We start from the raw sequence: 14,679 nt of genomic DNA on the forward strand, positions 1-14,679 counted from the left end.
CCCCTCAGGGCAAGGGTTTTAAGTTAAGCCCTTGAGGCATATAAGGTGCTTATAAATAGCATTGTCGGAAAAATTTCAAAAAGGGTTCTTTCAACTGGAAATTGAAAGAAATAGCGCCCTTTTTAAAAGTGGAAAGTGATTGGAGAGCAACTAATCCCCCTCTCACGCCCACCAGCTTTCCAAACACATCCATTAAAAATTTTGAGATTGCAATTTTGTTCAACATAGTAGAGAGTTCTGGAAATTAGTTCTTTGAGGATGACAACCCCCCCCCCCACAACCTCCAGGGTAAGGGTTGTAAGTTGTGCGATGGGGGCATACAAGGTTTTTATAGAAAGGCTTGTCGTAGAAACTTCAAAAAGAACTCATTCGGTTGAAAATTGAAAGGGCTAATGCCCTTTTTAATACTAGAAAGCGATTGGAGGGCAAATAACCCCCCTCTAACGCCCACTATTTCCCCGAACACATTCAATCAACAGTTTTAGATAGTCACTTTATTAACGTAGTTGTAAGGTCCGGAAATTATGTCTTTGAGTATGAAAAACCCCCACAGCCCCCTGGACAAAGGTTGTAAGTTACGCCCTGGGGGCATATAAGTTTTTATAGAAAGCGGTGTCATAGAAACTTCAAAAAGGGCTCATTCAATTGGGAATTAATAGGACTCATGTCCTTATTAATAGTCAAAAGGGATTGGAGGGCGAATGTTCCCCCCTCCCCCCTCATGCCCATCATTTCCCCAAACACTTCCAATCATCATTTTGATATAGCCATTTTCTTGAACGTAGTTAAAGGGTCTTGAAATTATGTTTTTGAGTATGACAACCCTCCCCCCCCCCACACACACAACCCTCAGGGCTACGGTTGTAAGTTATACCATGGGAGCATATAAGGTTTCTTATAGAAAGTTTTGTTGTAAAAACATCAAAAAAGGCTCATTTGATTGGAAATTGAGAGGGCTATTGTCATTTTTAGTAGTCGAAAGTAATTGGAGGGAGAATCACCCCCCCCCCCACGCTCATCATTTCCCAAAATATTTCTGATCAACATTTTGATATGGCCATTTTGTTCAACGTAGTTGAAAGGTCTGGAAATTATGTCTTTGAGAATGAAAACAATCCCCCCATAGGCCTCCGAATAAGTGTTTTAAGTTATGCCCTTGGGGCATATAAAGGTTTTTATAGAAAGTGTGTTATAGAACCCTCAAAAAGGGCTTATTCGATTGGAAATTGAGAGGACTAGTGCCTTTTGTATTAGTTGAAAGTGATCAGAGGGCCAATGGCCCCCCGCCCATCATTTCCCCAATCGCTTTCAATAAAAATTTTGAGATAAGCACGTTGTTCAACGTATTTGAAAGGTCTGGAAGCTATGTTTTTGAGGATAACAAATCCACCCAGCCCTCAGGACAAGTAAATTATGGTTGTAAATTATGCTCTGGGGTGATATAAGGTTTTTTTTATAGAAAGCATGGTCATATAAGCTTCGGAGGGGGCTCAATGGATCGGTAAAAATACGCTCTAGTACTCTTTTTAAGAGTCAAAGTAATCTGAGGGTAGATCCCCCCACACAGACACGTCGCGTTGTCCCGAAATGCATCTAATATACATTTGGAGATAGCCATTCTATTCAAAATAGTTTAAATATCATAAAACAAGGCTTTTGGGGTTTAAAAAATGCCAGAGATTAAGGAAGGACAAGGGTTGTAAGTTATATCCAGGGGGTATTTAAGGTTTTTATGGAAGGGATGGTCGTCTAACTTTAGAAGAGGCTCAGTCTTTTTCCCTAAAAAAAAATATGTCAATATTAAGCGAACAGAAATTAACTAGAAAAACTTTTTCTACAGAATATGTTTCCCAAAAAAAAATAAAGAATTCTATTAAACCGAACTTGAATAAATATACTATTAAACACTAGACAAGGAATACAACTACCATAAATGAGTGTCAATAAATGAACGAAACTAGAACTGAACTGAAATTGAAATAAATAACAGTCTTAAATATAAAACAAGTAGACACCATTCTGACTAGGGTTCTAAAACCCCATGCTTTCTAAAAGCAATAATAGTACTTTACTGAAAAAATTCTTTTAAATGTTTTTATTTTTATAACTTTAAGAAATCAAAATTAATTAATATTTTAAGGAATAAATATCAGCATGTGTATATTAAAATTACAATGCACATTTGTTCAGTAAATTCATTTGAATTTTTACATGAACAATAAAAAATCATTAACTAGTTTCACCAAGAGAAAAACTTAACGTAGAACAAGTATCACGAAGAGAAACAATTTAATATGCAACATGTTTCATGAAGGAGAAATCAACACAAAACAACTTTCATGAAGATAAAATAAAATTACAATAAGTTTCATGAGAAATAAAATCGACCTGATTGAAAATCCTCCAAAAAATGGTCCTGTTTGAAAATCCTGAGACAGTCAATTGATTCGAAAAACTTTACAAATACTCGAGCCTCCTGTTTCAGAGGCAGTTATGCCATACGATGACACATTCGTTTCTAAAGGTACAGTTAATCCTATAAAATAAGGGTTAACATAAACATTTATTTTAGCCAGAAAGTCTGTCCCCCAGGAAAGCGGCGTTTTCAGCCATTTTGTGGTGCGATACAAGAATTCTAGCTAAAAGAAGACCAAAAAGTTATTTTGTGAAAATTCTACTTTAGAATTATCGATAATCTATACGCATATTGTGCCTTGAGTTTCAGAGGCTGTAATACCGCACGGTAGTACATTTGTTTCTAAAGATGCAGGTAGCCCTACAAAATAACGGTTCACATAGACATTTATTTTAGCCAGTAAGATCTTCCCCCGGCAAAGCGACGTTTTAAGTCATTTCATTGTGAGAAACGAGAAATATAGGCAAAACAATACCAAGCATCTATTATAGGAACATTCTTAGAGAGTTAATTGATGTAGAGTCATCGAAAATCTATACGCATATTTAGCCTCGAGTTTCAGAGGCAGCAATGCCGTACGGTAGCGCTTTGATTTTTAAAAGGTGCAGGTAGCTCTACCAAATAAACGGCTAATATAGACATTTATTTTAGCCAAAAAGTTGGTCCCCCGTGAAAGCGGCGTGTTAAATCATTTCATTGTGCCCAACGAGACTTATAGGCAAAACAATACCAAACAGCTATTATAGGTACACTCTTAGATAGTTAATTGATTTAGAGTCATCGAAAGCCTATACGCATATTGAGCCTCGAGTTTCAGAGGCAGCAATGCCGTACGGTAGCGCATTGATTTTTAAAAGGTGCAGGTAGCTCTACCAAATAAACGGCTAATAGAGACATTTATTTTATCCAAAAAGTTGTTCCCCCGGGAAAGCGACGTTTTCAATCATTTCGTGGTGCCAAACAGGAATTCTAGCGAGAAGGAATCCAAAATTCTTTGTTTTTACTTATAGTAGCTTTGTATAACGTGAACTAAAGCGTAAATAAAACTTTGCCTCTAATAACAACCCCCCGTCTTAAAGTGTTTAATAGGGTGGGTCACCTATATATTGCCACAGAAGAGTGAAATATGCATAGTCTTGGCATAAAGAAACGTATCATTTTTATTAAAAGCTCTCAGAAAAAGCTTTTAATAGGGATTACATTTATCTCTAATATCAACTCACTCGCTGGAAATGATTACTAGGGTTCCTAGCTATCCTTTATAAGCGTTTTTCACGTTTTGATTTTCGTTTGTCTTGTTTTTAACTGCTTTTTTCTATGTTTTAATTATGCTTTTAAATTCGTTTTTATTAATGAGACTTTCATTTACCTAAGTCTGAGTTTTTTAGATTTTTCTAGCTTAAAACTTCAAACTATTTCACTAATGCAATGAAGAAGCTAAAATCAATGTTATTTAACATCTGCTGTGCAACTCAACCTGTCTAGGTCCTGTTAGAAAACTAATAACCCTGTAAGGCAGGTGTATCTAATGATAAAAAATCAATATGATAGGGATGCTTTGCACTCTCATGTGTAAAAGGGTTGGAAATCATTTACTCATTCTAGAATGGACGAACAGGGGTTCTCCTTGCGAGCTATTGGTTATCTTTTTTGAATATATTCGCCGAACCAAAATATTAGAAAGACGTTTACAGTCCACCCGGCTAATGCTCCATTTCATTGGATGGAAATGGCCTTTTGATCTAACGGGGACAAAAATCATTAAAATATAAAGGGTTCCACGAGAAAAAAATATCAAAGAAAAATTAAATCTCAAAAAGTAGTATGTAGCATTCACCATCATTACGTAATACCTACATGAGGGTCCTCCTCCTCATTTACAACCAGGGATAACCCACGGGCCCCTTGAAGAAACATTTCGCGTTAGAATGTCTCATCCGTAACACCGGTAACCATTCCCCATTACGTAAGAACTAAATAAATCTTGAAAAACTTGTTGAGAAAAACGTCTTGAAATGTCTTTAAACTTCTTGAAAAACGCCTTGGAAAAAAAAACACCTTGAAAGAAAAAATGTCTTGGAAGAAAAAACCCCTTGAAAGAAAAAAGCCTTGAAAGAAAAAGAAATCCCAAAGAAAAAGATCTTTTAAAGTATTATGTAACACAATGTGTGCGCCGTCAACCCTGGAATACTGTCGCTTCGTAAATTTTACGACCGCCAAACCGTTTTTCGAGACTCCCAGGTAGACGGTATCACATAACAAGACGAGATTTCCTGTAAATTTCTTTTTCGAGATATCAGTTATTGGGCAAGTTCAGACTTGAAAGGATCCCCGGTCGTTTCCGTGATAACTAGGTTGAGTAGTAAATTTTACGAAGCGACAGTAATAGTGTAACATTTTTTGCGAAAATCAGAATGAGTATATTCTGTTTCTTCTTGGATTTGTGTCAGTTTTCTTGTGACTAAAATTGCTAAAATTATTATTTCAACATCTGCCTAGGTTGGAATGTGCATGTGTCCTCAGGAGCGGAAACGTTACAGACACTACAGCTTTTCGTCTCTTTTTCTTTTGTTTTTTTTTCTTTTTATCTTTCTTTTAGATGGCTTCTAGAAGGCTTACTCTATGTATAGAAAAACAGACCCAATAATCTCTATGCAAGCGACGAAGAGGATAACATCTCAACTCTTTGTGACTCTGAACAAAATCTAATACGAGAAGATTGAGAGGATTTGGAAAACATCGAAGACTCTGATGAAGGTTATGTACCTGAAAAACAAAATAGTAGTCATCTGTCCAACATAAATGCAGATTAATATACTGGTCGTCAAAGTGCATCGGTATCTGTGCGAAGGTCAAGCAAGAGCAAAAAATTCAAACGCAGTCTAAATATCCAGACAAAGATCAAAAGAATAGCGAATAGCACTTACTAAGTTTGGAACTTCCTGGTGAAAGACTCATTGTCATTCCATCGAAATGATTACTCCGAGAAAAAGATAGACATAGGTGGTCAGTTTTATCCTCACAGAAAACCAACAGCGGGAGACCCTTGGGTCAAAATCTCATTCGGAGCGTGGCTGGCTCGGTAGGTGATGCCGCCAAAAGCGGCTTATAAGCCTCTCTCAGCTTTTCCAGTCTTTTTGTCAGATAAGATTGTGGACAAGATCGTGTGGCATACGAAAGAAGAGATTCAACGAAAGGCAGCCCACGGTACAGCGGTACAGCGGTACGAAACAGATAGAGCCTCAGAGGAGCCTTCAAATAGGATAGAGCTGAAAAGTTTATTTGTATTGTTTATTTTAATGGCAGCAGTAAAAGATGGACATCTCTCTGTTGACAATATTTTTGATGCCAATTTGAGCTGCTGTACCTATAAGACTTCAATGTCAAAGGAAAAATTCTACTTTCTCATTGATTGCCTCCGTTTTGACCATTTAAAACTAGGAATTCCAGGAAGCACAATGACCCTTTTGCTGCCATAAGAAAGTTGCGGGACGGCGTCATCAAGAACTGTCAAGGTAGTTTTAAGCCAAGGGCCAACACTGCAATCGATGAGCAATTTCTCGGTTTAAGAGGAAGATGCCCTTTAGAATGTATATACCGAGCAAGCCGAACAAATATGGAATTAAAATTGTAATGATGTGTGACGTGGGCACCAAATATATGATAAATGTTATCCCATACCTGGGTAAAGGAACTCGAACAGGTGGTTTGCGTCTAGGTGATTACTTCGTTCGAGAGCTTAGCAGACCAATTTGGGGTTCCAATAGAAACATAACTATGGACAATTGGTTCACTTTCATTCTAATGGCTGAAGAGCTCTTGAAACCTCCGTACAACCTGACGATTGTTGGAACGCTTCAAAAGAACAAACGTGAAATTCCTCCTGAACTTCTCCAGACAAAAAAGCGTACTGAACGGAGTTCAATGTTTTGCTTTGACCAGGAGCTTAGCATGGTTTAATACGTCCCAAAACGAAATAAAATGGTTCTTCTACTGTCTAAAATGCACGAGAGACCTTCTTTGACCTATCAAAGTCGAAAGCCAGAAGTCATCGAGTGCTATAATTCGACAAAAGGTGGGGTTGATACCTTCAACTAAATGTGTAGTGACATGTCCTGCTCGAGCAATACTAAAAGGTGGCCCATATGTGTATTTGATGGGCATCTAAACATCACTTCCATCAACTTTTATGGTGTAACATCTGCAACCGCGGAATGATTGGAGAGAAGCCTCCTACAAGGAAATGTCACATGAAGCAACTCTGCCGAGAGCTAGTGCAGACTCACATACACCAAAGGCTCTTAGGTAGAAATTTGAGCCACTCACTCGGTGAATACATCGATGATGTTGCAGGTATTACTAGTCTTTCTGGAAGCCCAACACCTCAGGACCGAAGACGTAAAATATGCTCACTCAGTCCCTTGAAATTCCGTAGGATGACTACCACCTTCTATAACAAGCGTGGTGGGGCCATCTATGCAGAAAATCGAACGAAGATGTGCATCCCCTGTGCAACAATATATAAATATTGACTAACTATTCTATTTTTGTACTGTTTCCTATGTAGTCGATGCACTGTTAAAAATACTATTTGGTACCTCGGCTCCTCGATTTTTTGCAGGCATTCAAAGTTAAAGTTGTAAAATTTACGAAGCGACAGTATTAATGCAACTTTTAGGAACCGACAGTATTTCAGGGTTAAGTATTTCCACGTGTGCACTGCCATTATGTAACACCTGCGTTTGCTCCTCCTCACTTACAAGCGGGGCTCCCCTCACTTGACTAACGGTCTCTAACGCATCCTATTACGTGTGCACGTATCAACGTACTCTTATTGATTTACATATTTTAAAAGCAATTAGCCAGGGATTTAAAAGAACGGCATACTCATGTTATGATTTGGAAAACAATCAGATTTGGAATGGTATGATTTGGAAAACAATCAGAAATTAAATAAAAAAAAACTTTTAAACCAAAAGCAAGCAACAGATTTAAAACCTATTTGAACAGATTATTCTCTATATGAAGGGGGTTGTTTCCTCCTTGGCTCCTTAATCGTTACTGTAATGTTTGGATTTTGTCCAAACTTTTAAACACTTGGTGGTAATAAACTGTACGTAAGGTTCAATAGTAACCGAAACTCTAAAAAACAAAATTTTGATAGCAATAGATAAATCAAAAGAATTGGCTTAGTTTGCTGATTCCAAATATACATGTTTTATGACGTTTAGTCTTATCCATCAAAAGCTACGAGCCTGACAATATTTCTCTGATTTTCGAAAAAAGTGGGAAGTCATACAATTTTAATGAAAATCATGCCATCAGATTCAGTATATCAACGAACACTACCACAGAGCTTTTAAGCTCATATCTGCACAAATGTGAAATTTTGTTGTTTTTTTTTTGCCAGAAGAATTACCACGGACACGTGTTTTTTGTTGTTGTTTTTTTATTGTTTTTCCCCAGGGGTGATCTTATCTACCCAGCGGGCCGTGAACTTCGGGAGAGGACTCATTCTAACGGAAATGAAAAGTTCTAGTGACCTTTTTAAGTGACTAAAAATTGGAGGGTACTTAGGCTCCCTCCCACCTCACTTTTTCCCAGAACCGTCCGATCAAATTTTTGAAATAGCTATTTTGTTCAGCATAGTTGAAAGGCCCAATAACTATGTATTTGGGGATATAATGATCCCCTAAAGCTCCTAGGGAAAGGTTTGTAAGTCATAAAATTTGTCCATTGTTTACGTATAGTATTTGTTATTGGGAAGTATGCAGATATTTTTGTAGTTGGGAGGGGGAGGAAGAATTTTCTGCTGGAAATATTTTGCACGGGCAGAATTTTCCATGGAGAGGGAAGTTTCTAGGGGGTTAACTTTCCAAGGGAAATTTTACAATGGATGAATTTTCCAGACTTCCTATACGAAATTTCTTTATATTTCTTGCTTTCTCTTTACCGATTCAGTTTTAGGTGTGGAGATGTTTAGGGTAATTGTCCGGGGTAAATTTTCGTCAAGATTGAATATCCCAGGGGATATTTCTGTCGGGCTAAGTGGACGTGCGCTGGGTTGAGAATTCTCTGTCCCAAGGGGCGCGGGTTCGATCCCTGGCGTGGCCAGTTATTTGGGTTTGGGACGTGGGTCAGTGGTGTGACTCTGTAAGCTTAGCCAGAGTCGACTCAGCTCTAAATGGGTACCTGGAGAAATCTGGGGAAGGTAATCAGGAAGGGTGTGCGAAAGCACGGGATGACTGGCCCCCAGCCCCCCATTGCATTTCTTGGCTGGAGGGCCAAGAAGTGGAGATCAGCGCCGCCGGTTTGGACCTTAAGGGTCTAGTGCTGTCATACTTACTTTACTTTACTTACTTATTTCTGTCGGGAAGGGTTTTTTTCCATGGAGGTGAAGCCAGGTATCCTGGCACTATTTAGAAAAGGATCAGAAATTAAAGAAAATAAACCCTCAATGCTCCCCTCGTCAACACCTCACTCTTTACGCTAAAGTTTAAATTTTGTCCCAATTCTGTAAAAATTACTCCTGAAACACAAGGGTCGTTTAATTAGAACAATAAGTAACTTAATTTAAAGTGCCGAAAGACTATAGCGTGAAGAGCGAGGTCTTGAGAAGGGCGGCAACCCCCCTCATATACGTCATAATTTCTGCTCTCTGTAAGTTTTAATGTTGCTCCTTACTTTCAGTTGATTTTTTTTTTAATGACGTTTAGAGACAAATATTTTTCTAAAGGCAATGGAAAAAGTATGTCAATTGAAGTAAAAATATATTAAAATGAAAAAGTAATTAATTACAAAAGATACACATAAACAATAGCCTATTTACAAAAACTAAAATATAAACTCCCAGCATCCAGTCTTGTCGAGCAATGCCGAAGCGTTGGACGGATATTTTTAACAATATTGACAGTTTTGAACTTGGTTATCAAACACCAAAATGTTTAACGCCTTTAGACTCAATTGTTTATAAAAAAGTAAGGCATTATCAAAGTAGTTTGTTCAATGTAAAACATTAAAACTAAGATTAAGAGAATCAAATAGAAATTTTAATTAAAATTTTTAATTTAATTTTGAATACCGAAAAACCAATATATTTGACACCTTTATACTTCATAACTGAAAAAAATTAACCTTTTTTAAAATGACAACTGGATAAATACAATCACTTCTGTAAAAAATGATAATAAAACACAAGAAAATGTATCCGTTCAGGTGGAAAATACAAAAATTACCAGCATTCCGTTCAGAGAAACATTTCTGATTATAGTAGCGTCATATATCAGCTCATGGTTACTCTTTCGGTGCAAGCAAAAGTTAGCGGCATATTTTTTACCGATATTGCTCCTTATTAAGTTGTTTTCCTTGTGTTTCCTATAATTATACGACCTTTATTGTGTACTAATCACTGAACTAGTTACTAATAAACAAATACATATTTAAGATCATTATAAAAAGCTGATTCTTTGATGGGATGGCATCAATAATTAGGCTCTTAAACTTTCATTATTGACAAAGATCGTTATTTACTTACCATTCATTACTATGAAGAATTTTATTTTTTTTTTTTTTTTTACTCCAACCAAATCATATAGAAAGAATATTTGTGTAAAACTGGAAAGGGGTCACTCAGTCAAACAGTTCGTGGTAACGAACTGCAAGTAAGGAGCGACCCGGCTCAATTGTAGCCGAAACTAAAAAACGGAATTTTTATACCAATAGATACATCAAAAGAATCAGATTTTAATTCTGATTTCAAATATATAAATTTCATCAAGTTTAGTGCTACCCATCAAAAGTTACGCACCTGAGAATATTTGACTGATTTTCAAAAAAGGGTGAAATACCCCCTAGAATTTATAGAACCTTAATGAAAATCACACCATCATATTCAGCGTATCAGAGAACCCTACTGTAGAGGTTTGAAGCTCCTATCTAAAAAAATGTGGAATTTTGCATTTTTTACCAGAAGAGAGATCACGGATGCGTATTTATTTGTTTTTTTATTTTTTGTTTTTTTTTCCCCAGGGGTGATCGTATCGACCTAGTGGTCCTAGAATATCGTGGGAGGGCTCATTGAAACGAAAATTAAAAGTTCTAGTGCCCCTTTTTAAGTGACCACAAAAATGGAGGGCAACTAGGGCCCCTCCCACGCTTATTTTTTTACCAAAGTCACCCGATCAAAATTTTTAGATAGCCATTTTGTTCATCATTGTCGACTATATGATAACTATGTCTTTTAGGATGACTTAAGCCCCCGAAATCCCCAGGGGAAGGCTAAAAGTTATGAACTTTACCGAATGTTAACATATATTATTGGTTATTGGGAAGTATATAAAAGTTTTTCAGGAGGGTTTTTTTCTGGTAGTGAGGGGGGGGGTCGGGGGTTATGTTGGAGGATCTGTCCATGAAGGAAGTTTTCAAAGGGGGAAGGGAAATTGCCATGAAGGGGGTGCCGGACTTGCCAGCATTATTTATTGGCTATTGGGAAGTATACAGACATTTTCAGGAAGCATTTTTTGTTTCTGGAGGGGGCGGGGGCTAGAGGAGGGGGTTAATCTGGAGAATCTTTCCGTGGAGGATGTTTCTTTGGGGTAAGGGACATTTCTGTGAAGGGGGCGCCGGATTTCCAAGCATTATTTAAAAAACGATCAGAAATTAAATTTTAAAAAAAACAAGTTTTTTCAACTGAAAGTAAGAAACAACATTAGAACTTAAAACGAAGAGAAATTATAACGGATGTGAGGGGGTTCTCCCCCAAGTCAATACCTCCCTCTTTACGCTACAGTTTTTTTTAGTGCTTTCAAAAGAGCTATCTATTCTAATTAAACGGCCTTTGTGATTCAGGGGTTTGTGAATCAAAATATTTTTTAACTTCTAACGTAAAGAGCGTGGTATTGACTAAGGGGACAACCCCCTCATATACGTAATAACATATATGTAATAAAAAAAAAACAATAAAAAAAACAAGCGATACGGCTCAATAGTAATCGAAACTTTTAAAACGGAATTTTGATGTCAATAAATGTATCAAAAGAATGTGTTTATAATGCAGATTCTAAATATATAAATTTTATTAAGTTTAGTATTACTCATCAAAGACTACGAGCCTGAGAAAATTTACTCAATTTTTTAAAGAGGGGGGAAACATCCCCTACAAGGGAAAGAATTTTAATGAAAATCACACCGTCAGATTCAGCGTATCAGAAAACCCTATTACATAGGTTTCAAGCTCATATCTGCAAAAATCTGCAACTTTGTATTTTTTGCAGGAAGAAACATATACGAAAATAGAAGTTAGTTAAGTAAGTTAATTTTTAAATTACGTCATAACCAAATTTAGAGATATCCATTTATAAAATGAAAAGTAAAATTATTATGCAAATTTCGTGTAATTATTCAATGACGGTTAACCACAATAAAAGCCGCATCAAATAAAAAACGATCACAAATTAAATAAAAAAACAAGTTTTTTAAACTAAAAGTAAGGAGCAACATTAAAACTTAAAACGAACAAAAAATATTCCGTATATGAAAGGGGCTCTCCCCTCCTCAACGCCTCGCTCTTTACGCTAAAGTTTGACTCTGTCTCACATTTTTATTTTTTAAAACAATAAAAAACTTTAGCGTAAAGAGCGAAGCGTTGAGGAGGGGACAGCCCCTTTCATATACGGAATAATTTCTGTTCGTTTTAAGTTTTAATGTCGCTCCTTACTTTCAGTTTAAAAAACGTGTTTTTTTTATTTAATTGCCAGAAGAAAGATCACGGATGCGTGTTTATTTATTTTTTTCTCCCCAGGGGTGATCGTATCGACCCAGTGGTCCTAGAATATCAGGAGAGGGCTCATTCGAACGGAAATTAAAAGTTCTAGTGCACTTTTTAAGTGACCAAAAAAATGAAGGGCAACTAAGCCCCTTCCAACGCTCATTTTTTCCCAAAGTCACCCAATCAAAATTTTGAGATAGCCATTTTGTTCAGCATGGTCGAAAATATTATAACTATGTCTTTTAAGATGACTTAATCCCTCGAAGCCCCCAGGGGGAGGGCTGAAAGTTATGAACTTTACCCAATGTTAACATATAGTATTGGTTATTGGGAAAGTATACAGAAGTTTTCAGGAGGTTTTGTTCTGGTAGTGGGGGTCGGGGGTTATGTTGGAGGATCTGTCCATGAAGGAAGTTTTCATGGGGGAAGGGAAATTGCCATGAAGGGGGCGCCGGACTTGCCAGCATTATTTATTGGTTATTGGGTATACAGACATGTATACAGACATTTTCAGGAAGGATTTTTTTCTGGAGGGGGGGCTGGAGGAGGGGGTTACTCTTGAGAATATTTCCGCGAAGGATGTTTCTTTGGGGTAAGGGACATTTCTATGAAGGGGGCGCCGGATTTCCAAGCATTATTTAAAAAACGATCAGAAATTAAATAAAAAAAACAAACAAATTTTTTCAACTGAAAGTAAGAAGCAACATTAGAAATTAAAACCAAAAGAAATTATAATGTATATGAGGGGGTTCTCCCCCAAGTCAATAACACGCTCTTTACGCTACAGTTTTTTTTTAGTGCTTTCAAAAGAGCTATCTATTCTAATTAAAACGGCCTGTGTGATTCAGGGGTTTGTGAATCAAAATTTTTTTTTAACTTTTAACGTAAAGAGCGTGGTATTGACTAAGGTGAGAACCCCCTCATATACGTAATAACATATACGTAATAAAAAAAACAATAAAAAAAACAAGCGATACGGCTCAATAGTAATCGAAAATTTTTAAAGTGGAATTTTGATGTCAATAAATGTATCAAAATAATGGGTTTATAATTCTGATTCTAAATATATAAATTCTTTTACGTTTAGTATTACTCATCAAAGGCTACAAGCCTGAGAAAATTTACCCGATTTTTTAAAGAGGGGGAAACATCCCCTACAAGTGAAAGAATTTTAATGAAAATCACACCGTCAGATTCAGCGTATCAGAAAACCCTATTACATAGGTTTCAAGCTCATATCTGCAAAAATCTGCAACTTTGTATTTTTTGCCAGAAGAAAAATATACGAAAAATATACTGTAAAAATATACAGTTTTTTTAGTGCTTTCAAAAGAGCTATCTATTCTAATTAAACGGCCTTTGTGATTCAGGGGTTTGTGAATCAAATTTTTTTTAAACTTTTAACGTAAAGAGCGTGGTATTGACTAAGGCGAGAACCCCCTCATATACGTAATAATATATACGTAATAAAAAAAAAACAATAAAAAAACAAGCGATACGGCTCAATAGTAATCGAAACTTTTTTAAAGTTTCTAAAAACAAGTTTTTTAAACTGAAAGTAAGGAGCGACATTAAAACTTAAAACGAACAGAAATTATTCCGTATATGAAAGGGGCTGTCCCCTCCTCAACGCCTCGCTATTTACGCTAAAGTTTGACTCTGTCCGACAACTTTATTTTTTAAAACAATAAAAACCTTTAGCGTAAAGAGCGAAGCGTTGAGGAGGGGACAGCCCCTTTCATACACGGAATAATTTCTGTTCGTTTTAAGTTTTAATGTCGCTCCTTACTTTCAGTTTAAAAAACTTGTTTTTTTTTATTTAATCACAAACTAGAACTTATATTTTCCTTATTAAGGGTAATAATCCAGAGGCAGGTAGCGATCAATAGGTCGACACACATTTTTTCGATAGTTTTTCCCTATTCTGCTCTTTTTCCTTTGGTTTTCTTATAATTACTTTATAGGCCCGAATTTTTAGGGGGGCATGCCCCCCTTCTCCCCCCTAAAGGCACCCATGACATAGCTCTGGAGATTAAATTTAGATCGTATAGTAGTTAGTTTTCCTATGTTTACTCTCATACCTATGTCCCGACTAGTCTCCTATGTCACTCACAATTCTGTATAAAAATACTTCAGTAGTGCTATATTGTTGTAGAACTAATGGTATATCTAGACATTAGTTTGTTTTTCATTTTATTTTCTTATTAATTTTAGTTTAAATTTTCGTTTCACTTTAGGTGTTGCAGATTATTTTAGATTTTATCATTGTTTTTCGTCTACATTTAGCGTTGAAGGCGCCTTGTTTTATACAGGCAAAATATCCACGGCACTTGGTCTACTCTACTGGCTGCAGTCTCGTTTGTTTCTTCGTCCTGAGATGTTTTTTCTCTCTTTGTTTTAACTCATGTTTGCTTCTCAAATACCTTTTATCGTCCTCCGATACTTTCTCTGCTCTTGTACCTAAGTTTACTTATTTTCTACCTTGCATTTTCTTTCT

The 14,679-nt window shown here is 36.5% G+C and overlaps 1 protein-coding gene across 1 annotated transcript; it reads left to right on the plus strand.

Annotated features, from left to right (window-relative positions):
- Positions 1 to 6,004: 6,004 nt before the first annotated feature.
- Positions 6,005 to 6,376, plus strand: LOC148944923 (uncharacterized). Its single transcript, XM_089098896.1, has one exon. It carries the CDS (start codon positions 6,005 to 6,007, stop codon positions 6,374 to 6,376), a length of 372 nt encoding a protein of 123 aa, XP_088955022.1.
- The last annotated feature ends 8,303 nt before the right edge of the window (positions 6,377 to 14,679 follow it).

This window comes from Artemia sp. Qi Xiang Cuo, chromosome 13, assembly GCF_049724085.1.
Source record: "Artemia sp. Qi Xiang Cuo chromosome 13, ASM4972408v1, whole genome shotgun sequence".
Taxonomy (NCBI): Eukaryota; Metazoa; Arthropoda; class Branchiopoda; order Anostraca; family Artemiidae; genus Artemia; species Artemia sp. Qi Xiang Cuo.